The sequence below is a fragment of the Pieris rapae genome, chromosome 20 (assembly GCF_905147795.1).
Source record: "Pieris rapae chromosome 20, ilPieRapa1.1, whole genome shotgun sequence".
Taxonomy (NCBI): domain Eukaryota; kingdom Metazoa; phylum Arthropoda; class Insecta; order Lepidoptera; family Pieridae; genus Pieris; species Pieris rapae.
The window spans coordinates 1,417,831-1,442,690 of NC_059528.1; the positions used below are offsets into that span (position 1 = coordinate 1,417,831).

The 24,860-nt window shown below is 32.6% G+C and overlaps 4 protein-coding genes across 4 annotated transcripts; all 4 read left to right on the forward strand.

Moving 5' to 3' along the window:
- Positions 1-863: 863 nt before the first annotated feature.
- Positions 864-1,737, forward strand: LOC111000811 (heterogeneous nuclear ribonucleoproteins A1 homolog). The gene is made up of 2 exons (XM_022270398.2): positions 864-954; positions 1,071-1,737. The coding sequence occupies exons 1-2, from the start codon at positions 891-893 to the stop codon at positions 1,616-1,618; spliced, it is 612 nt and encodes a 203-aa protein (XP_022126090.2). The 5' UTR covers positions 864-890; the 3' UTR covers positions 1,619-1,737.
- A 2,059-nt stretch (positions 1,738-3,796) lies between these two features.
- On the forward strand, positions 3,797-5,534 carry LOC111000808. The gene is made up of 2 exons (XM_022270396.2): positions 3,797-3,904; positions 4,837-5,534. The coding sequence occupies exons 1-2, from the start codon at positions 3,841-3,843 to the stop codon at positions 5,496-5,498; spliced, it is 726 nt and encodes a 241-aa protein (XP_022126088.2). The 5' UTR covers positions 3,797-3,840; the 3' UTR covers positions 5,499-5,534.
- A 2,288-nt stretch (positions 5,535-7,822) lies between these two features.
- Positions 7,823-10,776, forward strand: LOC123690052. Its single transcript, XM_045632627.1, has 2 exons — positions 7,823-7,978; positions 10,595-10,776. Exons 1-2 carry the CDS (start codon positions 7,894-7,896, stop codon positions 10,735-10,737), a joined length of 228 nt encoding a protein of 75 aa, XP_045488583.1. The 5' UTR covers positions 7,823-7,893; the 3' UTR covers positions 10,738-10,776.
- Positions 10,777-20,096: 9,320 nt separating this feature from the next.
- LOC111000799 lies at positions 20,097-22,233 on the forward strand. Its single transcript, XM_022270383.2, has 2 exons — positions 20,097-20,251; positions 21,394-22,233. Exons 1-2 carry the CDS (start codon positions 20,167-20,169, stop codon positions 22,065-22,067), a joined length of 759 nt encoding a protein of 252 aa, XP_022126075.1. The 5' UTR covers positions 20,097-20,166; the 3' UTR covers positions 22,068-22,233.
- Positions 22,234-24,860: the final 2,627 nt, after the last annotated feature.

The window sequence follows — 24,860 nt, forward strand, 5'->3', positions numbered from 1 at the left end:
TTTCTGGAGTATTTATAGAGAGGATGGTTTAGTGTATTCTTTCTTTGATCAGTCCATAGGTAACCTACCAGGAAATCATGTCCTTTCACCAGGAGGTTGGCCTGGAAGGCATGACCAGTCTATGGAGTGCTTTTCACGTCAGGATACGTGATCATAGAAAGCGAGAATTCGACTTTGAACGTTCCATAGCCTAAGCTAGACAGAACTACTGCATTGGTGGAAGAGGAATCGCTCAGCGAATTTATTTACACCTTGCTTGCCGTTTTTTGGTGTTTTTCATATCAATGTATATTTTAATATATTTGTTTTAATTCACTAATTCTAAAACTTTTGGCATGTCTCTGGAAGAGGGCAGGTTTTAATCTGAGTGTAAGCCAGAAATATACATTTTGTAAAATCTTGTTTACTTACATAGTAATTATAATAATAAATAGAAAACTAGAATAAATTAAAAAAGTTTGGTCCCTGTGGCAGTGTAGTGCAGTCCTCGCTGTATTGCGAGACTAATTCGTTGAGCGAAGAAAGCAACTCTGGAGTCACCAGTACTATTTGCCAGGCGCCAACTTTAATAAATGCCTGTGCACTTGAATCCCGCGGCCCAAGAATCTCTACTCCAACGGGAGCAAAAACAAAGTTGGAGGAAAGACTTCTTCGACAAAATAGATACATAACATTAACATGCAATCCGTTTATCTTCTTTAAAATTCAAATTAATTTATTAATATTCTTTCCGCATCAAATAAATTCCATATAAGGGAATTTATAATAAAATTTACTTCCGGTGGAAATTAAACTCAATGTTGATGTGTGGGTGTTGTCCTTGTTTCAAATAATATAAAATCCTTTGATTTGCGAAATTTAGGCATATACAAGATATTACTTAATAGAACATGTCTAACAGTTACTTGGTCCTTTGTATTGTTCTTTGCGGGTGGAGGCTGGTTCTTGGCGAAGGTAATTTTTATGACAAAATCTAATATATCTTTAGTTGAAATACTTTACCAGACTAATAGTAACTCTGAACTCGAAAATACCTGGCAAAAGGATTTTTATCTTTATATTTTTTTCAGAACCTCAAAATAACGCAGAAGGACGCCATTTTTCAAAACATAAATGCTATTTGGGTTCGTGCGGCGGAGGATTAGGCTTTGGTGGTTACCAAGGAGGCTATCAGGGCGGCTATCAAAGCGGTTATCAAGGATACCCACCTATTAACATAGGAATCAGTCAATCACAATCATCTGCGTCTGGTGGATACGGCACAGATTTCATCCCACCATACAACCAATACAATCAGTATAACGGCTTCCCCAACAATGGACCGTACTCAGGAAATTACAACAACGGATATCGACCCTATAACAACGGTTATGGGCCCAACAACAACGTTTTTGGTTCCCACAACAACGGTTTTGGTCCCTACAACAACGGTTATGGACCGTACAACAACAATTATGGGCCCTATAACAACGGATTTGGACCTTATAACAGACCCTTTGGTAATAATCAATTTAATGGTAACTATTACTTAGGAAACACAGGTAATGGTTATGGCTTACAACGATTTGGGGACGAAAACGCAAACGATGAAGAAACATCGGCTAAAGAGACTGATTAAATTTTGTATTAATAAATTATAATGAAGCGAATAAGAATGTAAAATGTTTAATATTATAGGATATTTATAAGAAGGAATTAGCACAGACTATAGACTAATAAAGATTACAAGTACACCCAGTTATTTTTTACTCTATTCCCAATTAGATCTACGACTAGAGTGATCTTCAGTCAAGTCGAGAGGGTTGTCATTGTAGGTTGTAAAGGGTGCAAAATATCAGTACGTCTACAGTTTTGGTATTACAATTATCAATGAACTTGAAAATTCTCGATAGAACTGTTTCTTCTTTATTTGGTATATTAATAGTATGGATCAAATTTTATACTTAACTAGCTGACCCGGCAAACGTTGTTTTGCCATGTTTTTGTGCCAAAAAATTAAAGCTTATAATTAACAAAAAAAACATAAGGGATGATTGTAGAGGGGTGAAAATTTAGGTTTGCATGTATTTTCGTATGGTGTATCTTAAAAAAATAAAAACAAAAAATTTTGTCTAAAAAATAAATAAAAAAATTAACTAATTAAAAAAGTAAGTTAAGGGTTAATTAAAATTAATTAATTAACCCTTAACATTTAGGGGGATGAAAAATAGATGTTGTTCGATTCTCAGACCTACCCAATACCCACACAAAATTTCATGAGAATCGGTCGAGCCGTTTCGGAGGAGTTCGGTAACAAACCCCGTGACATAAGAATTTTATATATAAGATTATAGTTTTGGCATTCTACATTGAGTCCTTATAAGATTGAAAGGCCTGTTGCTAAGAAACAAAAATACAGTTTTTAAAACGTTATTTTGTCACTTTGGATTTTATAGTTCATAAATTTTGGGACTTACGATATAATTAAATGATCCATTTGCATATTTTATAAGTAAACTCATAGCTATGTTAATAGATTACGATCAATGTCATATTGGATTTTACTGAACGGTAAATAAATAGATTATTTTTTACTCAAAATAAAAGTAGTAAATGTTTTTAGTTTTTCTTAATAAAAAAATTGTCATATTAAACGCAATATAAGTTTTTTTTCTTTTCTTAATTATTTTAAACGTCCGCTCTTACAAAGTTATTACAAACGTCGTGGAAACCAAATATCCATATATATCGTTAGACAATTCTCTAACGATAGCCTGTTGGTACATGTGCTGATGGATGGCTTACGTCAGATCACGTCATCCTGTTGAAATGTGACTGATATAATTATAAATATATATAACTATATTGGAGTTAATATTATAGGATTAAAATTCTTAAAAGGCCGGCAACGCACTCGCGAGCTCTCTGGCAATGAGAGTGTCCATGGGCGGCGATATCATTTAACATCAGGTGAGCCTCCTGCCCGTTTGCCCCCTGTTCTATAAAAAAAAGTGTCGATTTGTGTGATATATTTTTATAAACAGACCAAAGAGATTTAAAAAATCTCTAAATACATGACAACCAAGTGAATATTTTTTTTTCTAAAAATACCAAAGACAAACATTTCCCAGCTAGGAACAGTTTTTACTGGAAAATTCTATTATCATTTTTAGTATTATTATTTATCGGATTGGTGAAAATTAAGGGTGGTATGTATTTTTGTATGTTGCATAGTAAAAAAAAATGCTTTTTTGGGCTTAACACCCCGTATCGCTTAGGGGTTTAAAAGACAGATAGTAGCCGATTCTCAGACCTACTGAATATGCATAATAAATGTCATAAGAATCGGTCGAGCCGTTTCAGAGGAGTATGGTACTAACATTGTGACACGAAAATTTTATATATACTGACTTTCAGCAATAGAGGCCTATTAATAATAAAATACCCCGAAACTATACCCGCGAACTATATAAACCAATCCCCTATTATCTGAAAGTGGCGCACGCGCATATATAACGTGCACGTCTTTAGACGTGAAACCGCGAAAAGCAGCTAGTCAATAATTATAAAACCTTACGCAACATTACGTTTATCACAATTTAAGGTTCATTTAAGGCTAATAACGTTATCCTTCCGGTAAAACTCGTCTAATAAACGTACAAAAAAATTAATGCCATACACATTTTGCCAATTAGGTACTATTTAATATTTCTTTTCAAATAATTTATAGATTTGCGTATTATTTTACCGTAAGATGAATTTATGAGTGTCGTTGGCTTACTTAAGTGTATTTAGATCGTGAGTGGGGGTATTTATTATAAAAAGTAAGAGAAATGATACATTAGAAATATATCTTTCAAAATGATTGCTGGGTTTGCTTTGGTCAGCGTTATTTTGGGATTAAGTGGAGCGTCGTCGTGGGCTGGTATGTTCACATAACTATTCTAATTAAATCATAAAACTAATGCATAGAAATTTAATTACGGTCTTAATCTTGAATTCCTTTGAGTAAGGTTTCACAGTGCGCAAAGTGAGTTCGTTACGATTTTCATTGCTATTACAAATATATATATATTTTAAAAATCGTATTATTACCTTCTTGATTTTTGTGGCTGTTTTCGAACTCTTATTTTTGACATGTAGTATTCTCAAAGAATCGACAAAGTGTTTATTTTAAATTGACCGAAACTTGAGTTAAGATCTGTGGCGATTGTTAGAGGAATGTTCAAATAAATCAAACTATTTGTTAACTGGCTGCAATCGTTTAAAACATGGCTATATACAATTTGGGGAGTTATTAGTTGGTATTAAAAAACTAACTTGACTAATTAAATAAAATCCAATGACATTTCAATATATGTATAGTCAACCTCTTGGGCATTATCGGAAACGACAATTTCAAACAATTATGTGTGTGGGAAACTGTAAAGGGCTCATTTTGCCTTAAAGTGTGCCATAGTATCATCCCATCGAAAGTTAAAATCAATAAATTTTATATTACATAAATTATGCATCATTTATTAAAAGATCACGAGTGTGGGACGGACAATTCCCCACGACAGCGTCACTTTTGTGGGAATCTCTGAATTCTACATAGAGCTGAGCTAGAGCTAGTGTAGGAGTACCTGAAAAATAAATTGTTATGCTAGCATTTCTTTTGGTTGTAGATTGTTTTTAAAGTTGAGGGACCGGGTAGGTGTCACCCCAATAAAGGTGACACCCGATGCGGCCCGCCCCCACCGACCCCCCTTTGCTACGCCACTGAATAGAATAGCAAACCATCTTTTGCAAAGACTTACGGAAGCAGGTTCAACTCAATGTTTTGTATCAAAGGTGACACAAACAATGTATTTACAGGTAATCCGTACGCGCATTTACTACGGAATGCAGAGCCTCCAAGCATCGCATACGGCTTCGGAGGAGGCTTCAGCAGCAATATTGGGGGCATAAGTCATTCTTCCGGATATGGAACCTCCTTCCAGACTGGAAACGCCCAAGCTTATGGTGCCGGTATTGGCTCAAACGGCAATGCACATGGTGTGGGATTTGCGCAAACAGCTCCAAATTTCAATCAATATCAATTCCCTCCAGCTTACTCAGGCTTTGGTAGGACCAACTCTGCAGTCGCCCACAGCTCCGGTAACTTCGGCTCTGCTGTATCATCAGTACAAAATGGTGGACTTGGATCAGCTGTCAGCGCAGTACATAGTAATGGAAGATATCAGTCAGCTATATCGAGTGTGCAGAACTTTGATCGCGGCCTTTCTAATTTAGCTCGCATCCAACCGGGTTTCATATCAAGGGCTGATAATGTGGGGGGCGTTCAGACCGCGATTTCTTCAACCCAAGGGTCAAATGGACAGGCGACATCGATAGCCCAGAACTTTGGTCGTTACAAAGCAGCAATTGCGAACAATGTTCAGTTAAGAAATGGTGTGATACAGAATAATGGTGCCACTGTGATCAATGGACCAGGGTTTCAGTCTGCGCAGGCTCATGCTATTAATACGGGGTATTAGACGATAAATTTAGAAATGTATGAAATTGAATAAAAGACTGTTATAATTTAAAGTACTTTTTAATTAATTTTCAATCCCATACCTTTATTTATATACATACCATAATTTAAATTCAAATCATTTTGCGACATTATTCTAACCATCAGACAATTATTGCTACATTATACCCAGGACCTTCGCTTAATACGCTAATAATGACTGAACCAAGCGAAGAATAGAGACAATTTGTAGTTGTCTAGGTAGACTTTCGAAATTTGGCTTACATTAATTTAAAAAAAAGAAAACAATATTATTTAGAAGATTTATTATTACTAAAGACAGGTTTTTAACTCACGACCCTGACTTTACCGTTATCGAAGGTCAAGGAGACAAGTATTGTCAGATATATATTTTATGATTATAAATATTGATTGATTAATACCAATTTAATTTACAGTACAGTTAATGTACAAAACAAATTAAAATTACGGTACAAAGCGAAATATTTAATTATAAGTTTAAAATGAAAGAATATAACTTGTCTACCCATTTCTAGCCATATTCATAGGCAAACATTAATTTTAAAAACTTCATTATGGATTCATTATAAATTGAAATTATATAAAAAATAAAGACTTAATTGATTACATTAATTTATTATAGGAATAGTAAACAATATCCGAAGAAGTGAAAGTAAAATAATTCTTTCATTGGGATCTCATCCTACTAATTTCCAGTCTTTTATCATCTTTCCAGATTTTTAGTGGACGTCTTCTATCCACTGCGTCATACCATTGTGACCTATTTTCAATTTTTTAACTACAGCCTCTGTTATTTGTGTTCACTGCTAAGCTGTTTTTCACTTTGACGCCAAACCAATTGATATGACATTTTAATGACGTCATTTAAATGATAAATATTACTTACCTTAAGAGTCAATTAAAACGACAACTAAATGTTGTTTATTAAAATCATAGACTGATAGAGGTTCAGAGTCTCATTTCTCAAAAGTAGATTTTGAGATAGACGAACTACGAACACACAAATCCTGACACTGACACAATAGTATCACTGATATGAGACACAAAAAGAAAGTCTTTTTCTCAGGGTTTCATATTAATGATACTATAAAAACTTCTTAATGTGGCTTTTAAAGTTTTGATCACAGTACATTTATTAGTTTCAAATAAAAGAAGACTTTAAATGATTTATATAGAAATATTTGTTTTTAAATAGTGGGCGATTAAGCAGGGATCCCTGTTGATGGTTCGAACTTCTGATGTGAATAACCCCTTTTTCAATTGAAAGTTTAAGTAACACTTGCTCGTACAAGTTACTAAAACTAAAGTATCCTGACGAAATATGGCACTAATAATATGCGTTTGTCAGTCACCGAAGGCGGAGTTTTTCTAGCATTATTATTTAAAAGATAGATTTCTTGAGAGACTTCGATGATATATTTTTTGTTTCGCTAGGAACCCTTCGTAGCTGCACGATCAGCTTGATACTCAGAGTCATTTGTAAACCTAATTAAAGACCGTAATAATTATTAATTGTATCGCATAGCAAAAACCAAGGCTGGCCAGACTAGAAAAACATAATAGGTCGTTAGGTATTACTATAATTATAAAGGCATTGCTCGTACAACATTCCATTACCATCAATACTATTGTGTCGTGTATGATAATGATGTTCTTAAGGTATTTTAAATTATACTTTATGCGGACGGCTTCCACAACTGCAATGGATTATTCGTCATTTATACATTCTTAATTTAAAAGAAATATGTGCAATATACGCGTAGTAGAAATAAAAAAAAAATTACAAAAAATTTTGGTTCCAAGATGTTCAGAGTCTCATTTCTCAAAAGTAGATTTTGAGATAGACGAACTACGAACACACAAATCCTGACACTGACACAATAGTATCACTGATAGGAGACACACAAAGAAAGTCTTTTTCTCAGGGTTCATATTAGTGATACTATAAAAACTTCTAAATGTGGCTTTTAAAGACGAATGTAATTTTATTTTGTTACTCTTTTTTCGATGAAAACGCTGCACATCTTCGTGACGTTTCATTATTAAAAAATGACACTCATGCGTCTAAAGTTTCACTTCAAAAATTCATTAAATTCGGTCTAGGCGTTTTGCACTACCTGCATTTTCCGTCACGTTTAAGCGCCCATGCCCTTCCTCAATATATTCAAATTATTGCGATAACCGCCGATAACTATATTTATAACAAACCCCTATTAATCCGAAGCTACTCTCGACGTTATATAAAGTTGTTTAAAAGTCAAGTGAGTGTTGCATATGTTGCAATACATGCATAAGCTGCATTTCGTAAGTCGACAGTCGCCATGTTTTAGATAGCGAGTCGTTCCCGCGCATTTCTTGACATCGCACGCGTCAACATGAAACTTGTCATTTTATTATCTGTTTTTCTTGTTATATCTGTAATTGCTGCTCCACAGTCTAAATTAGAATTTGGAAATAATGGTGAGTATAATTTTACATTAAATAAAGCGTGTGTATATAGTTTAAGTAGTCCTAACCTAATCACGCACTGCGCTTGACATGTTTATGGAATGACAACACCCATTTACATAATATTTGACTACCATATTGCTCGTTTTAGGTACCGAGTAAAAATTAACATTTAAATATGCGTGTCATTATCAGAGTAACCTTGGAACTACTTACTGTATACGTATTATTTATGTATTTGTAAATCGAAATATTTAAAAACTCGATACTAAAATTTCATATATTTAAGTTAAAACTTGAACTAGGACTTTTTTTAAATCAAGAAAACAGTTTTGTCTTCATGTAATTCACACCTAAGGGATTAAGTGGTAGGATCACAACGACTGCGAATAAATAAATCTTGTTAGCTAAGACATACTACAATTTTTTTAAACTTTGAAGTTTTAATATTTCTTAGACTTTATAGTCTATTGCTACTGAGTAGCGTCAGTAAATCTTGACCTCAAAAACGGACATAATTTCCCTTATTCGAATTTCGAAATACGAATTAAAGTTTAAAATCGACTTATTTACGCTTTTTAATAAATATGCAAGAATTTTAATAAAGTATGTTTTAAGTGCGTCATAAAAATCTAATAAAACATAGTTGTTTTGTCTTAAGAGGTTCTAGGCCAGATGAAACCATAACTGTTTTACAATAGTGAGCATAGTTAACCTATGAGAATTTGTGATTAAAATTGAACGTATCCTAGGTACTACTGTTTCGAGTGGAATTTTTACCTTGTATTGGAAAAAGTATTTTCGTACAATTAATTCTGTCAGTATACAGTTACTAAAAACCGGATTAAGAATTTTTTGTTGATCTTTATAACTAAATAGTAGTTCGTTATCTTTATCTTTTAAGGAAACTAAGGAATTACCTAGGTAACACTGAAAATTTTTGAAAAACGGCTTAATGTAGAAAGATACATACTTTTATTGATTTTTGAAGTAATCTCCATTCCTGTCTACATATCGTTGCATTCGATGGAACTACTGATAACAGGAGTGGTCCCATTCTTCCAAGGGGTCACCGCATCTTCAGGGCTCGTAAAGCGAATACCTCGAATTTTATTTTTAGTACTTGGGAATAAATGTAAGTCGAAGGGTGCCAGGTCAGGACTGTATGGCGGATGACTTATTATCTTGCTATAGTCAAATATTTAACAGTCCGTTTTGCGAAGTGCGCTGAAGCATTGTCGTGGTGAAGGAGGATCCTGCTTCGAGGGTGCTGCAATCGAATTTTTTTGCCAGCAACAGGGACCAAACTCTTTAAATTTATTTTCGTTTTCAATTTATCATCAGGGACATGATAGGAGATTATTCTATATAGTCCACGTTTGTTATAGTGCTGAATAAAACTAGTTTGCGAGAAAAGCGGTCTAATTATGCAACATGCAACGAGTTCAATCATGTAAGAAAGATTTATGTAACATATTCCAGTTCAAACTGAGAATTTGAATACAATTTCTTTGATTTGCATGTAGCTGACCCGGTCCATACGAATGATAAAATATTATCTTGACTTAAAATTTATATTTTTACTTTTAAACCAACGATCTTATGGTACGAGAACGCTGTAAAATATTATAAATGTATATAACTGGGCAATGGCAGCATGCCAGGTCCATAACCATACAGTTCCTGTAAGATAACCACGCTTTGTTACCAAAATATTATGTATGAAGGGTTCGGTGAATGTTAATACACTATTTTTTTAATAAATATTAAGTCCTGTGTAAGAAAATAGCTTCACAATAATAATAATAAGGGGACAATTAATACAGGAACAATAGCAAAGATTTCATTGTTTATAATTGTCCTTGTGATACCTTACAGTAGGCAAATATCGAAAAAGTTACAAGTGCGTCTTATCTCGTTTTCTCCCACGACCTCTCTTCTTCATGCTGCTCTAAAATTATGCAACACCATGAACAAAGTTTTTAAAATACTTTTTACACTCATGCGATTTAAATATTGTCGTAAATTCATATTAATGGGATTGTCGATCAAGTTAAAGTTATATGGAAAATGTTTGATTGAAACGAAAGTTACATCAAGACTAAGCAACTTTTTAAGAAGTATCAAATAAAATTTGTAACAAAAACTGTATAATCAGTAGCTTTCTAAATTATTAATAAGACGATGATTCAGTGCATTCATTAGTTAAGGTAGAATAATTACATCTTAATAGTAGAAATAGTAAATGAAATGTTTATTATATGTTTTGTCAAAACTTCTATACTAATTTTATATAGAGGAAAGATGTATGTTGCAACGAATTAGCTCAAAAAGTACTGGACCGATATTAAAATTTATTTTACAATTTGAATGCTGTATCACTGATTAATATAGGCTATTTTAATTGCAAGAAAATATAAGGATCCCTACTTTAATTACAATAATATTACCCAATGTGTAACAAAAATGTTTTTAATAAATGATTGAAGATGTGTTACAATATTAAAGGAGATATCAATGTTTACAGAAATGTTTAAAAAATAAATGTGCAATTCGGGACTAGCCGCTAGTAATTAATAAAGCGTTTTGTATGAAAACATAACACTAATTTATTTCTTTATTTTTCAGAAAGCAGACAAGTTCTTGAAGAGGTGGTCGTGGAGTCAGTTCTTCACGTGAAGAGTCCATCAGGTCGACAAGCAAGAACAAACACAAGAACTAATTTGCATGATGGCGCCCGTATTTCGGAAACAAAACCAAATATGAATTAATGGACATAAAGCTTATGTTTAGCTAAAATAAAATTAATTGTAAATTAATTAAAATAAACAAATTTTATAGTAGTTCTTTAAAATATGTCTGTATCCAAAATATATCAATGACTATATACAAGAAATGTTATGTAAAAATAAATATATTATTTTACAATTTACATAACAATCCATGTCACAGAGTTTGGTAATGGAGTGTGTTTTATCAGTAAAATTAAGTTTATGACAATAATATTCAGAGATACATTCACTTGACTGAAATTTCTATAAAAATATTGAAGTACATAGAAGATGAAGCGTCCCTGGTGCCTTTGCCAGACAGACATAACATTTATTACTAACGAAACACACACAGAAACGCATAAAAAACCTAATAACAATAATCAATAAAGAAAATGAACAAAAATAATGGAAAGGAAAAAAAATATAAGGTGTATAAATACACACACATATTATACACATAAAATATTATGTGTATAATATGTGTGTGTGTTGTGGTTGCAAGTGGCCCGGCTCAGCATTATGCTTTGCACGAAACTTAAAATTAAAAAGTACATTTGGATTAATTGCTGTTAATTTAGAAATATTTAATTTTTAAAATTCGTTGGGTACTTTTTAATAAGAATTATCTTAAACTACTTAAGGAAAAATCTTGCTCACTCAATTTTGAGATCCTAAAAGATAATAACCTCAGAGTTTTAACCCAAGAGCTAAGTCGGTATTCAACAATTTTAGTTTGTTTAATTTTTTTTACTTCGATGTACATCGTCAATCGCCAAGCAATATTAATTGTAATTTTATACAAAACGTTATTCAATTAAACTGTAGCGTACTCAATCACGCCTGGCAAAATTTACTCAGCAAAGCAATATACAAAAATTAACCTATCCTATCTTGTTTCGTCATATATCCTTTTTGGAGCAAGAGTGTACTATTAGACATAGACAACTAGGACAAATTATTATTATTCCATTAAAAATCACGAACCACTAAATAAATTATGATTATAAATTACCTGTTTTACTTACTAACTCCATATACTTACTATCTATTTATTCCATGTTTTATGTACCAGGTGAGGTGGTAAACATCTGTATTGTACATTTACCACCCGTAGTTCTAGTATTTTGTGATACCGGTGTAAGACTTTCGGTTTTCGCCGTGAATGCGCCAAACCGACATGGGGACATTTCTACGTCTGTTACTTTGTTGGTTACAGTGCCGGATTAGCCTCGTAGCAAGAGTAGCGACTGCGTTGAAGCACGGGCCCCGCGAATTTGGGGGCCCCGCGCTCAACGTACTTGTAATAAAACCCGTAACTATAATAAAAAAAATATTAATTTACGTATACATAGCAGCATCATTTATCTTGCCTCACGTCCACGTCTGAAATTCGATTACGTCACGTTAAATCGTAATAAGAAGATATTTTTCAAATTATTTACTGTAATTTTCTAATGTTTAATCGATAAATTCGAGTGAAGACTTCGAGAGAATTTAGACTAGCCTCTATATCACATCTACCTTTCAAGCGGCCAGATTTTATTTTATGAAAATGTCTTAATCATCTCACTTTGTTGAATATTGATTATGATTTGCTTAAATAAGTCTGTATTCAATAATTATTTTTTTAATTAATACCCTAAACTTGAGAAGGACCCCACAATAGAATTTGCTATCGGCCCCGTGCTGCTTAATCCGGCCCTGGTTGGTTATTTTAAGTAAATGTTCATAAGCGACGATACCACTTAACATCAGGTGAGCCCGCCCATTTGCCCGTTCTATAGTTCTTTTTAGAATCTCAAATTTATTGATTTTAAGAAACATTTAAAATTCACGTTGCGTCCCTTCCCAATAACACTTAAATCTACAGAAATGTTAAGTTGAAAAACGGTAAACAACAATTCCAATGCAAGTCTCATACAGACGATCAAAAGTATTCTATCTAAGCGAGTATCAAAATGAAATATATGATTTGAAATGAGCTTAATTGGAGATTTTTTTTAATTGTCCTGGTAATTACGTTCCAATAAGCCCGTAATTTTTATTTTCATTCAGGGGTCTCATCCGATGTAAAGTGATGCCCATGGACAATTACACTGCTAGAAGAAAGTGCGTTAACGGCCTTTTAATAATTGAATAATATGTGTTATTAAAATATATTCAAGTGTTTCCCTTAATCCTTATCATTTTTGTCTTTTCAAAAAAATAAAATGACCTGGCAACAAATCAAAGACTTATACATTGAAATTGTGTGAAAAGATTAAGTGTATTCAACGCATATGGGCATATAAATAATGGTGGATAGTGCGCGCGCGCCTCTAACGGTCACACTGATCTCTTGGATTGTACTCAAATGGTATTTTTTGGTTATATACAGGCTGTTTTACTATTATTAAATATTATTAAACTTAATTATAAATGTTTACCTATAAGAGACTATTCTTTAACAGACATGCAATGTATATACATTAGTACACTTGGCTATGTCTCTTTAATCTCAAATTTCGTCTCCGACAACACATATGTACTGGCAACCTTCATACAAGTTTTAAATAAGATTTAACATATCTAATAATTACATCAGATTTATTTAATCACTATTTTATAGTCCTCTATAAAAAGAAGTTATGCGCAGCGCGTGCGAATCTCATTGTCATGTCTGGTCACTCTGACCGGGTGTCGCTCTATGAATATCATTATACAACACTTTTTTTGTATCATATGTTAAATTTCGAATTATTTTTATAAGTAATTTTTAATAAGTAAAGGAAATCTTGAACAGTCGAACAAACATATTCTTTTACATCGACAATTATCTAAATAAAATTTATTTTATATAATACTTATAAAAGAAGAAAGAAGCTTTATGAATAAATTGATTGTTCAACAAACCCCAATAAATGATAATTCTTTGCTACGTTTATTAACCTAGTCAGGCCTTTCAATAAACATTATTAAAATTACATTCAGTTTACTGTATTCAGTAATCTATCTATACTAATATTATAAAGAGGAAAGGTTTGATTTTTTGTTTGTTTGTATGAATTGAATAGGCTCCGAAACTACTTGGCAGATTTGAAAAATTCTTTCACTGTTGGAAAGCTACATCATTCCTGAGTGACATAGGCTATATTTCATTTTCAAAAAAAATAGGCATCCTTACTAAAATTACGATAACATTAACATTTGTTTATTATTTGATACAATTCTAACAGATGGCGCTGAGTTAAAGGTAGTTTAGTTTAGGTCCGTGTCGTGGTACCAACGTTTCACATAAGTTCTCCTACGGTTTCCCTTGATTAATTTACTACTATGTAATATAACAAAAACCTTAGCCACAGCAACGCTTGGCCGAGTCTGCTAGTAAATTATATAAAACAAAGTACGATAAGGCTGTCTTTTTCACATGAAACTAATATTTAAATCACGTTTTTAGGATGTTCCTTCCGTAAATAAATGTTAAAAATCTTTACTCTTTTTCAAATTGACGTCAACTATTCTCCATCACTAATTTTAATTTAAACAAATGCCTGTCCTTGCAACAACACAGCTGAAGAGACGTACAGGACATGACTGATAATATATTATATAGCTCGAGCAAAATAATAATTAAACAGAAAGTTATTTAAAAGAAATGGTCGTTCTAAAATTTGGTTATAATAATAATAATAATTTATTTAAAGTTTGTTTCACAGGAAAAACTTATATCTAATTGCTGTTTACGTTACAATAGTTGTTATTTGTTAACAGAAATAAATAATTCATCACGATTTCTAAAAAATTATAAACCGTTTTTTTGCAAAACCTAAATAAAATTAGCCAAAGGAAGCATTTTTTTTAATGGCCAATTAAAGCCACGTTATTTGTGAGTATTACCGGCTATATATTAATCAGAAAAAGTAATACTTTCTTGTCGCAGTGGGATTATCCTTCAAGAAAAGAGCATACAAATTCCTAAAAGGCCGGCAATGTACTCGCGAGCCCTCTAGCATCGAAAGTCCATGGGCGGCGGTATCACTTAACATCAGGTGAGCCTCCTGCCCGTTTGCCCCCTGTTCTATAGAAAAAAAGTAACAAAGACGGTGGAATAAAAAAAAATCCTGCAGACGCTGCTTTATCGATTAGAAATATATTAATGAATTCTAGAAAAAAGTTGTTGAGCCTACAAAAAAGCTAGGAGTAGCCTGTATGTATTTAATGGTAAAACAACGTTGGCCGAGTCAGCTAGTAATAACAAATACACCTGCATCGAGTAAAAAACTAATGAAATATTCATCACCTCGGTACTACGCGTGTACCAAGTTAGGAACGCTAATTTCTGTTGACCTCGGATACAATTTATGATCGGAGTTTGCAGCTGGATCTCCAGATTTAACAATAAACATCGATTTACGCGCATTGCATTATAATTTTGGTACAGATTAAAAATTGGCACGTGCGTCAAAACTTCCTCATGAAACTCCGTACGGCGAGTCTACTTAGAAACATTGTGATGATTATAGTACAGAAAATTTACGTATAATAAACTTATAGAAAGCTATTGAATATAATAAAGAACACAGATTTTTTTAAAAGTATTATGTGACTCAAAAATTGAAACGATTATTTTCTTTAATAATCTTACAATGCCTGCTACGTTATTATATTATCACAAAACGTCATAATAATAATATGACTCACACAAAACAATAGATATGAATTGATGAGTATGACATGCGTATAAGGAAACGAAATATTGGAATATCCCAATACTGTGTGATGACGCTATCCAACGTTTGAATTATTATCATAGGTATGCTTTTTATATTTACATCAAATAACTAGGCTCCAAATGAATATACTCTTATATATATGATATAAGTAAAATAATTATTACTCAAGATGTCATATGGAACATAGTGGTTGCAGCTCCTTACAAACGTTGTGTAAAAGAAAAAAAACTTGGCGATTAAAAAGAGTGGCGGAGAGTACATTGCCAGTTCTTCTCTTCCGTTCTACGCCCTTGATATGAGAACTGGCAGTAAATGTAAAATTAGAAGCATTTAATGTATACTTATATTTTTGACGTTCATATGTGTACATTATGTTACCTACATTAGTTAATGATTCTTGAATTTGAATTTAAATAATTAAAAATGCTTGAATACCAGAATAGTGCCTTAGTGGGCGAGTATATCAGTATGTAGGAAGATGTATGTCGTATCGTATACAGATTTGTGTTTATTTAAATTGCAATATAAGTTAAATTGATAAGAATCTGTTCTCTGAAGTAAAACGGTTTATTGATAACTGTAGTCTTATTAATGGGCTCCGTCTGAGACAAATTACAACTGTCGCCGCAAAACTAGGATAAAGATTTCTTCGTGTATCTGTTATTCGTATTTAAGGAAACTTATTTAACTTGATTATATGGCAATCAAGGCTTATATATATATAATAATTAACAAAACATTTAAAGATCTTTACTAGAGCTTTTAAAAATTTTGGGAAAAGTGTATTATTCTCTTAATGATTATTTGCGTGAAACATTATAATCACTATAAAATAATTTAAAAAATGGCTTTAATTATGTCTGGCAGAATGTGCGATCTGTAAATTGTATCACAATTAAACATTTTTGTACCATATTCTTAAAAATAAATTATTATTATTATGAAGATAGCCCGTGAAACATCAAGTCTTTTTAATATTGAAATTTAAACAATGAATTATTTATAATTCAATATTATGAAGACTTTTATACCTTCCGGGCTATACAAAGATTTCAATTTATTTAATCGTTAGTGAATTCTGTTTCATATTAAACTATTATGTTAAAATAATGTGCACCTAAGAAAATGTATACACTAAGTTAGATTTTGGTAAAGGTAGGTAATTAAATCAAATCTAAATGTGGACGTAGTTTAATTATAATTATTGTGTAAATTAAATCGCGTGAATTTTGGAATTTATGATGATTTTTTAAAAAATAAACTTCTACGTTTGTAGAAGAAATGACACTAGAAAAAATCTATTTAAAACATTAAAAGTTTTTTTCTAAACTATGTTAACTTCAGAGTGTCAGTTTTATTGTGTTTTGTGTGTGCGCATCGCAAAAATTTACTATCATTTTTTAAACAAAACTTCAATCGGAAGCGCTATGACACTTTTCTTAATTTTTTCGCCTCCTTCGATTGATATCATTAAAGACAATCAGCCGGTACTTGAACTAAATTTTTGGTGTTCATGCATTGTATTTCTTGACGTCATTACCTTTAACAAAGCCATTTATAATTGCATTCAATGCAATTCATGCATATTAGACATTCATTCACGAAAATAAGCTATCTGGCTACATTTTTATATTATGTATCAGTTTCATTTACGCTGTCTATAAACTACATTAACTTAGTTGGATAGTTAGAGAGATAGAAAGATCAAAGCTGAGACTTTTGAAAATCTTACCTCGAGATACAATTTACTGGTTTAATTTATATGTGATAATTATTACGTGGTATTATTATTTATTAAATTGGATGACCATGGCACAAAATAAATTAGGGTGGAAAAAGTTGGAGGAGGCCTTCTCCCAGACAGAGGCCGCATGTTAAAAATGTATTCATATCTATTTTATTAACGGAAGATTTGGATTTCATTAAAGAAAGATTTCATTCTAAGCAAAATATTGCTTGGTGCATTGTTATTAATTTTTATTATCACTCCCTGAAACTTTCGATTGTTTTTATATTTTTGGGTTAACATCTTTACCTTTATATTAAACTAAAAAATATAACATTATTACCTAAAAAAATTCATTACGAAGCATGCATTTCGGTTATTCGTCGTGTCCATTGTTTGAAGTTACAAGACAATTGGGCTGTCGGTATTCTTAGAATATAAAATTAATTCCAGTAAACTAGCTGATTTATTGATCATTTTGAAGCCAGCTGCATTTTAAAATCTAACATTTAAAAGATCTAAAGGTTATTCGTATGATAAATATTCTGCCATATTTTTTTCTGTGAATCTCCACTAATTATAACAAGCCTTTGGTCATGCAATATGTATTCTGTGGTCACAGAGAGCGAGCCCTCTGTTATGTTAAAGTTCACTTCACATTAGATGGGGGCCTTCTGCCCGTTTACCCCCTTTTATTATTATTATCATATATCAAGTAAGATTACCGAACATATATAACATATTTGCATTAGCGTAACTAGTATAGATATTTACGACTAAATGAAGATACTAAATATTAGATGTACTAAGGGCAAAATTTCGTCATAGTTCATTTTTAATTTTCAAATTAGTAGTAAGTAAGTAAAAAGACGGGTTACCAAAGAGATGGCAGACTTAGTCAGGGATGGAATAGAATATATAGGACAGGTCAGAAGTAGGCTTAAGTCATTACCTAACCAATAAACTAGGTTCTAAAGAGAAATTAACCCTCATATTTATAATTAACATTACAAATATTATAAGCATTTTTTTTTTCAATGAAATATTTGTAATTTTTCTTTGTTTCGTACATTAGGGTCAAAATGTCTATGGAGATCAGTACTACGGAAACATTAATTTCTTGACCGTTCTTGTCAGACAGTCTGTCTTTCTCACGTGTCACGGCGCTTTTGTCTCATAAACATATCAAATGATAATATCTTACGCTCAATATGTCGTACCAAAGGTTCCTGAATACTAATACCATTCATGCACGTACGTGGATGTTCGCAAATTTGACTGTTATGACCATTTAGAAGCGATAATGGATAGCGATCTTATCGTTGTAGAAAGAAACCGATGGTATCAGATGTAGGTAGCAGTGGCGTGCCTAAAATACGTAAGAAATTATTCTTATCAGATCTATCGAGGTCTTTAATCTTTGGTACCACTAAAACTATCTTGACATATATTTTTTTCTGGTATATAGCAAAGCAATGTTGGCCTAGTGGCTCGTGCGTCGTAGAATCGATCCCCGGCTATGCACCAATAAACTTTCTTTCTATAATCGCATTCAACGTTCGCTAAATCAAAAGTCAGCCACAGTAGGTGATCAGCCGATTCTCTTTGTCTGTTGTCTGTCATTGCCTATTAGACTGACAAATGATCTTGTAACAAATGCAGAAGAGCCCGTGCAAGAGATGGGCTTAAGTGGTCTGTAACTCTAAAAACTAGTATATTTGAATTTTGTGAATATATAAAATGCATATATACACAAGTTTTTCCTTGTATCAGCCAACCGATACTTTGAATGTAAGCTGACAACCAATGAAATAAACTTAAAACAAAGCATTTGTTAAGAGCATTCGAAAACTCCTGAAGATACTTTAAAGAGTTGGAAAAGTCCGTAATAGCGCTTGTAAGCGATAAGGCCGCCCTTTGCCTTATATCTTTTGTAACTGTTTTTTTTTATTTTTCATTTTTGTTATGTGTGTTTTTGTATGAGGCAATAAAGGATAAATAAATAAATAAATAAATAAGGAAATCGAAAACGTATTCATATGGATCGTTCCCACGATAAGAATAAAAGATTTCCTTAAACACATCAAGAATACGGGTTCTTATTTCTCCGAAGTAACCAATAAACTTCAAGTCGATATAATTGTCTATCTCTTTGACGGAAGTCTATCTGTATGGAAGCATTAATATTGTAAAGTCCCGTATAAAATGGAGCAAGATAGGTAAAATTTTGAGCCATTTGACCAAGAATAATTTTTATTCGCTGGGATGAAAAGCAATTCCATTTAATAAAAGACAATACTATAAGCAATTTCAGGTTATGCGTAATTTTATCAAGCCTTAAATGGTATTATTAAGTATTATATTTTAAACTAGTCTACTTATTAGCGATAAATATCTATACTTATTTTATATTCATACGTTTGATGAAATTTATCATACCAAGCAAGTTCCGTCAACCCACTTGCAAAGCCTTCTGGCAATATGAGTGCAGATGGGCGGCGGTATCATTTGACATCATGTAAGCCTCCTCATATTACATTAAAAAAATTATATTGAAAAAATATATTTGTGTCATCAAACAATACTCATACAGCACTTATTTCCAAATACGTGAATTCTTCAATAGAAACCTCCCACAAAATATAAAAAGTGATTGAGTGATCCCAATATACGGAAATGAAAGTTCATCCAAGTTCTACCAAATTTCTTTTTTTTCAAATTGTAACGTTAGCATATAAGTGTTCTCATGTAAGTGACTAATGTCTATTATGAGAATAAATGTCTTTAAACCTAATAAACCAAAACTCTAGGATATTCAGTGTTTATAACGGAGCTAAAGTCAAACTGTGTAAAATGATTGTCGACACGGCCGTGCTATGAATCCAAATTAGATCAAACAAAATGGACTATATAACGCGACGACAGCCACTAGTGACCACTGAAACGAATACAGTTTAACACGAAACATCTATCAAAGGAACTTTTAAAATGAAGGTAGTCGCGTTGTTAGTAGTTTGTGTTCTGGAAATTCAAGCTTATCCCTATCCTTATTATGGACAAAACGTGGATTCATGTAAGTATATATTTAGTTCAATCCGATGAGTTAGACGTATGTCAAATATTTTTATGGATTTTACAGGAGTCATAGTTTAAAAAAACTTTTTCAACGGATTGAAAGCACGCGAAACGTTGGAAAAATTTAAAATTATGAAAATAATTACATAGCTTAGCTGTATACCCGTTGAAAAGTGTTTTCTTTAAATGTTTTTTTATATATAGAACAGGTGGCAAACGGGCAGGAGGCTCACCTGATCTTAAGTGATACCGCCGCCCATGGACACACTCGATGCCAGAAGGCTCGCGAGTGCGTTGCCGGCCTTTTAAGAATTTGTACGCTCTTTTCGACCCTAAGTCGAATTGGTTCGGAAATATTGCAGTGGGCAGCTGGGTCCACAAAGTAAAGTTTAAATGTGTGACAGTTTTGTTAATAAAAGACGATACTAAGACTCAAAGTTGGCTCTGAATTCGATTCGAAGTGTCGTCTGAATTTTGCTGTAGGTTCTATATACAATAGCATATTTTATATTCGTTTGAGTTTCAAAGTTTGCGTCGTAAGATATTTTGATCAATATAAGTTGACGTTGTTTTGAGGCTTTTTTTGTTTTTAGAAGCAATTGTTAATCTTATTAAAATTATTTTATTAATTAATCTTCACTTAGGAAACTGTGATGATTTTTTTAAAGCCGTTTGTCACTTAAACGTTTTTTTATAGACTCCTTTAAGTCTTATGAATCTTATTCTTCTTAAGGGGCATCTAAAGCTTAGGCGGTGCTTAAAAACCTCTGCTCCTATAAATGCTTACTATGAGTACAAATTTCACTAAATACCGTTTTACGAACCATGAAAAAAAAGCGCACTTAGGCTTGTATTTATCTTACAAAGTCAGTGAGTGTAGTTAAAAGCGTTGTAATAGTTTGTACTCTGTTGCCTAGCAGGCAGTCAGTAAATTGTTTGCCCACAAGAAAATTAAAATTCTTATATAACATATAAAAAGAACTCACCTATATTTAGCGTAACTTTTAAGTCTAAGAACGCAATCTAAATTGAAACCTTAAAACCAAAAAGCAACAACGTGTGTCAGGCAGGCACTAAAACTAAAATAAAATTTATTTTGCCTTGACTGCATATAAATATAGATACTAATACTATTTTCAGACTCATACGGATCTATGGACAGGAATCGTGGAGCTATGGTGTTAAGCCGCTACTACAGTCCATATTACAACCCACGTACAGTTGGTGGTGGTGGTATGGCTGCATTCATGTTCAAGCCCGAAGAATACCAGCCCCAAACAAGTCAATACTACTTGCCAGACAGACGCCGGCAGACTCCCCAGGATATTAACTATGCGCCACCGCAACAGAACGAAGTTTACTACCAAACACCTGAAGTTCCCTCTGAGCCGGAGCGAACCTATGTCCCTGAGTCTCCATTTGTGCCCTCTGAAAAACCAGCTGCTACAGAAGCCACTGAAATGGCAGACCCAACTGAAAGAATCGAAGTCCCGACTACAGCAAAGGCGGTAGCAGTTCCAGAAATAACAGAACCCGAGGCAGAGGATGTCCCGGAACCAGCTCCAAAGAAGCGAGTCACAAAGAAGAAACAGGTTAGGCCTGATGAAGACGAGGAAGAGGGTGACGATTATCCCCCAAGAATGCCAACAGGTGCCTTCTTTCCGATGTTCTTTGGATATGGTGGAAGATCTGGTCAACAAGGTACTCCTCAGGGGGCCACAGCAATCGCGAACGCTTTCAGCACGGGTCGTGGTGGTGTGGCCACAAGCCATGCGACGGCCTACGGACCACCAAGAACCGAAAGTAAATTGTAAATAGAACATATGAAAAGATTTTAGTTATATATGTATAATATGTAATTTAATTGAATATGTAATGTAACAAATATAACTTAAACGCTAAAAGTAAGTTTTGCCACAGATTGTCTTTGAAAATTATAATGTATTGTTGAACATTCAATAAATTGCCAGTATGATCTTAGCAGGCGTTTTATTTGTCATTTATTACAGTATTATTAACGCGATAACAATTTTTAATAATCTATTATATTATATATTATGGTAAAAGACATACATAGGGCATATGAGAAATTCATTAGCTGTTTCAAACGCAGAATCATTTAAATTTTAATTTGTAGTAGTACGCAAAAAGTAGTTTAATTAAATACTCAGTAGTTTTCTATAAATCAAGTTACTGACACGTGATTACTATGATTCACTATAATTATAGTAATTGCCATTTCATAACAAGGCTCATCACAATACTATTTTAACTTATAATAAGATTATTTATGTTATTGTTTATACAATTTTGAGAATGGTTTAATGCCTTCAATATTTGAGAAATTCTAAACTTATCAGTCATATAAAATGTAAACCAATATCATAGTAGGCAACGCTCATTTTTTTGTCTTTGGTTTTAAATAATCTGCGCAGTACATTACTGTTAGGATCTAATCTTGTACATATATTAATGAAAATCCAAAAGTACCTAGTAACTTTGTGGCTTTGCTATTTTTTTTTATTAGTTATGACCAACGGTCTTTTGTCTATTTTTTACAGAGAAATAAGACTTGGTAGTAATTGCGCATACGAAATTATAATATATTTTTTAACGTACGGAATAAGAGTTAAATCTCAGATTAACTAAAAATAATAAATAATTAAAACAGTATAAGAATGATTTATATTTTAATAGGCATTTAATCCGTGGTACTCTAGAACCCGTTCCTTTTCGCGCTTCTTTCCTTTTTCGTTTTTTCCCGCTTCTTTCGTGAACGTCAATATGAAATGTCAGTTTCGGCGCCATTTTCTATACAATTTAAATAGACATAGCAATTCTACTATAGCGTTATTTGTACCAACTTATTTTAGTTCCAAATACACAGAATGTTTTATACAAATATTTAGTGGCTTTTTAACTAAATTTTATGTGTTTTATGTAAGAATGACTATGCTTGTTTTCTGTTATATGAATAACGATACAAAGTGACGTAAGAATCAAGGATGTGGTTTTTATAAGCGATGCACTTTAGAAGTCGTGACTACAGACGATACGATTAATATATAATGCTTATAATAAATAACGTAATAATTGACATTATACATGGCAATAGTTTTTATAAATGCATAATGGAGTTAAACTAACCTCTGAACTTAGCGATAATTTGTATACGTTCTATGAACATAATATATTTTAACCGATTTCAAAATAGGAGATATTTGAATATCCATTTAGACTCATGAAAGCGTGCAAAATTTTGTATTTTGCACCATAAATTTGCTTATCCATAAATTACTCTTCGCCGCTTGCGTTTGATTCCGCGTTATCTTATCCCTTTCTCTCTTCACCAGTTCAACTGAGTCTTTGGGTGTAAGCCTCACCAATAATTCACGGTTAGCCCATCAGGTCTAGATCAAATCGTTATCTCTGACTTTCCAGCGTCCATCCTTTCCCGGGTCTAAAATCTTCCGCAGAATTTCTGTTTCGGCTACTAATGTCTTCTCTTTGTACGAGTCGTTTCCTTCAACTATATGGGTCTTATAGTCGTTTTGTAGGTAAATACTGAGTTTGGTGCTTTTGAGTACCTTGGGCGCTTAGATTTTGTGTAGATCTGCCCTACAACGGGGAATTCGGATATCAACTTCTTCTCCCTTGTGTTTGTGTCCGTAACTATACATAGTTGAATTTAGTGCCCTTCATGTGTAGGTTCTAGCGATTTATCGCTGTCATATTTAGAAGCTTCATACGCAAAGGCTTACGTCGATGTCTCAATTTTTTGCTTAGGACAGTTTATTCTCATCAGAAGTGAGAAATATATTATTTTCTCTATGCTACAAATTCACCAGGATGTAATTTTTTTTAATGACAATTCGAATTTGTTATTATTATATTATAATTTGTATATTTAATTTAAATATAATTTAACACATAATGATGTATTGCAGATATATCTAAGGTGTATTATTATAAATAAAGTAAAATATATATATTTTTACAATAGTATTTATAAATATAAAAATATTAATCGCGGTGAACACTTGCATCCTGAATACTGAATTGAATTTTTTTTTGTTTTCGTCGTAACGTTTAATATACGTATTCTATATCTACTGTATGTAATGGTTAATATTTAGTAAACCAGCACTGAAGAAGCCACTAAAATGCTGTGTACTAAAGTTTGGTTTTTAGGTTTTCAAATTTTGTTTTCTGTTTCTGTACCAAAACAACTTTCGGTATCTCTTTGTTTCAATAGGAAGGTCATGTCATCAGCTTCCTAAGTCTGACAAACGCAATCGACTTTTGGATGCAATATATATCGTAAGAAAACAGACTAAGACATGCGTCACGGTATTTTCAATATCTCTAACTACATAATAGTTACTACCTATGCGTAACATATTTAATAAACCTATGTTAACTTACCTTGATGTATTATTTTAATCCTTCTATAATAGCTGTACACACCTCTTGTATAAAAGTTGAAATCTAACACTCGGAACAGGTACATAAAACTTTTAAATGAATCTCCTGTTGCCAAAAACCGTAGAGTTATCGCAAATCTCGTGATGGCGATGAAACATGTATTGCTGTTCTCATGTTTGTAT

Bases quoted from the DNA above. Each gene is read 5' to 3' on its own strand.
- LOC111000808 (XM_022270396.2), top strand. From the start codon at position 3,841: ATGATTGCTGGGTTTGCTTTGGTCAGCGTTATTTTGGGATTAAGTGGA. The intron at 3,905-4,836 runs GTATGTTCACAT...ATGTATTTACAG, and splicing joins TGGAGCGTCGTCGTGGGCTG to GTAATCCGTACGCGCATTTA.
- LOC111000811 (XM_022270398.2), top strand. From the start codon at position 891: ATGTCTAACAGTTACTTGGTCCTTTGTATTGTTCTTTGCGGGTGGAGG. The intron at 955-1,070 runs GTAATTTTTATG...TATTTTTTTCAG, and splicing joins GAGGCTGGTTCTTGGCGAAG to AACCTCAAAATAACGCAGAA.
- LOC123690052 (XM_045632627.1), top strand. From the start codon at position 7,894: ATGAAACTTGTCATTTTATTATCTGTTTTTCTTGTTATATCTGTAATT. The intron at 7,979-10,594 runs GTGAGTATAATT...TTTATTTTTCAG, and splicing joins ATTAGAATTTGGAAATAATG to AAAGCAGACAAGTTCTTGAA.
- LOC111000799 (XM_022270383.2), top strand. From the start codon at position 20,167: ATGAAGGTAGTCGCGTTGTTAGTAGTTTGTGTTCTGGAAATTCAAGCT. The intron at 20,252-21,393 runs GTAAGTATATAT...TACTATTTTCAG, and splicing joins TGGACAAAACGTGGATTCAT to ACTCATACGGATCTATGGAC.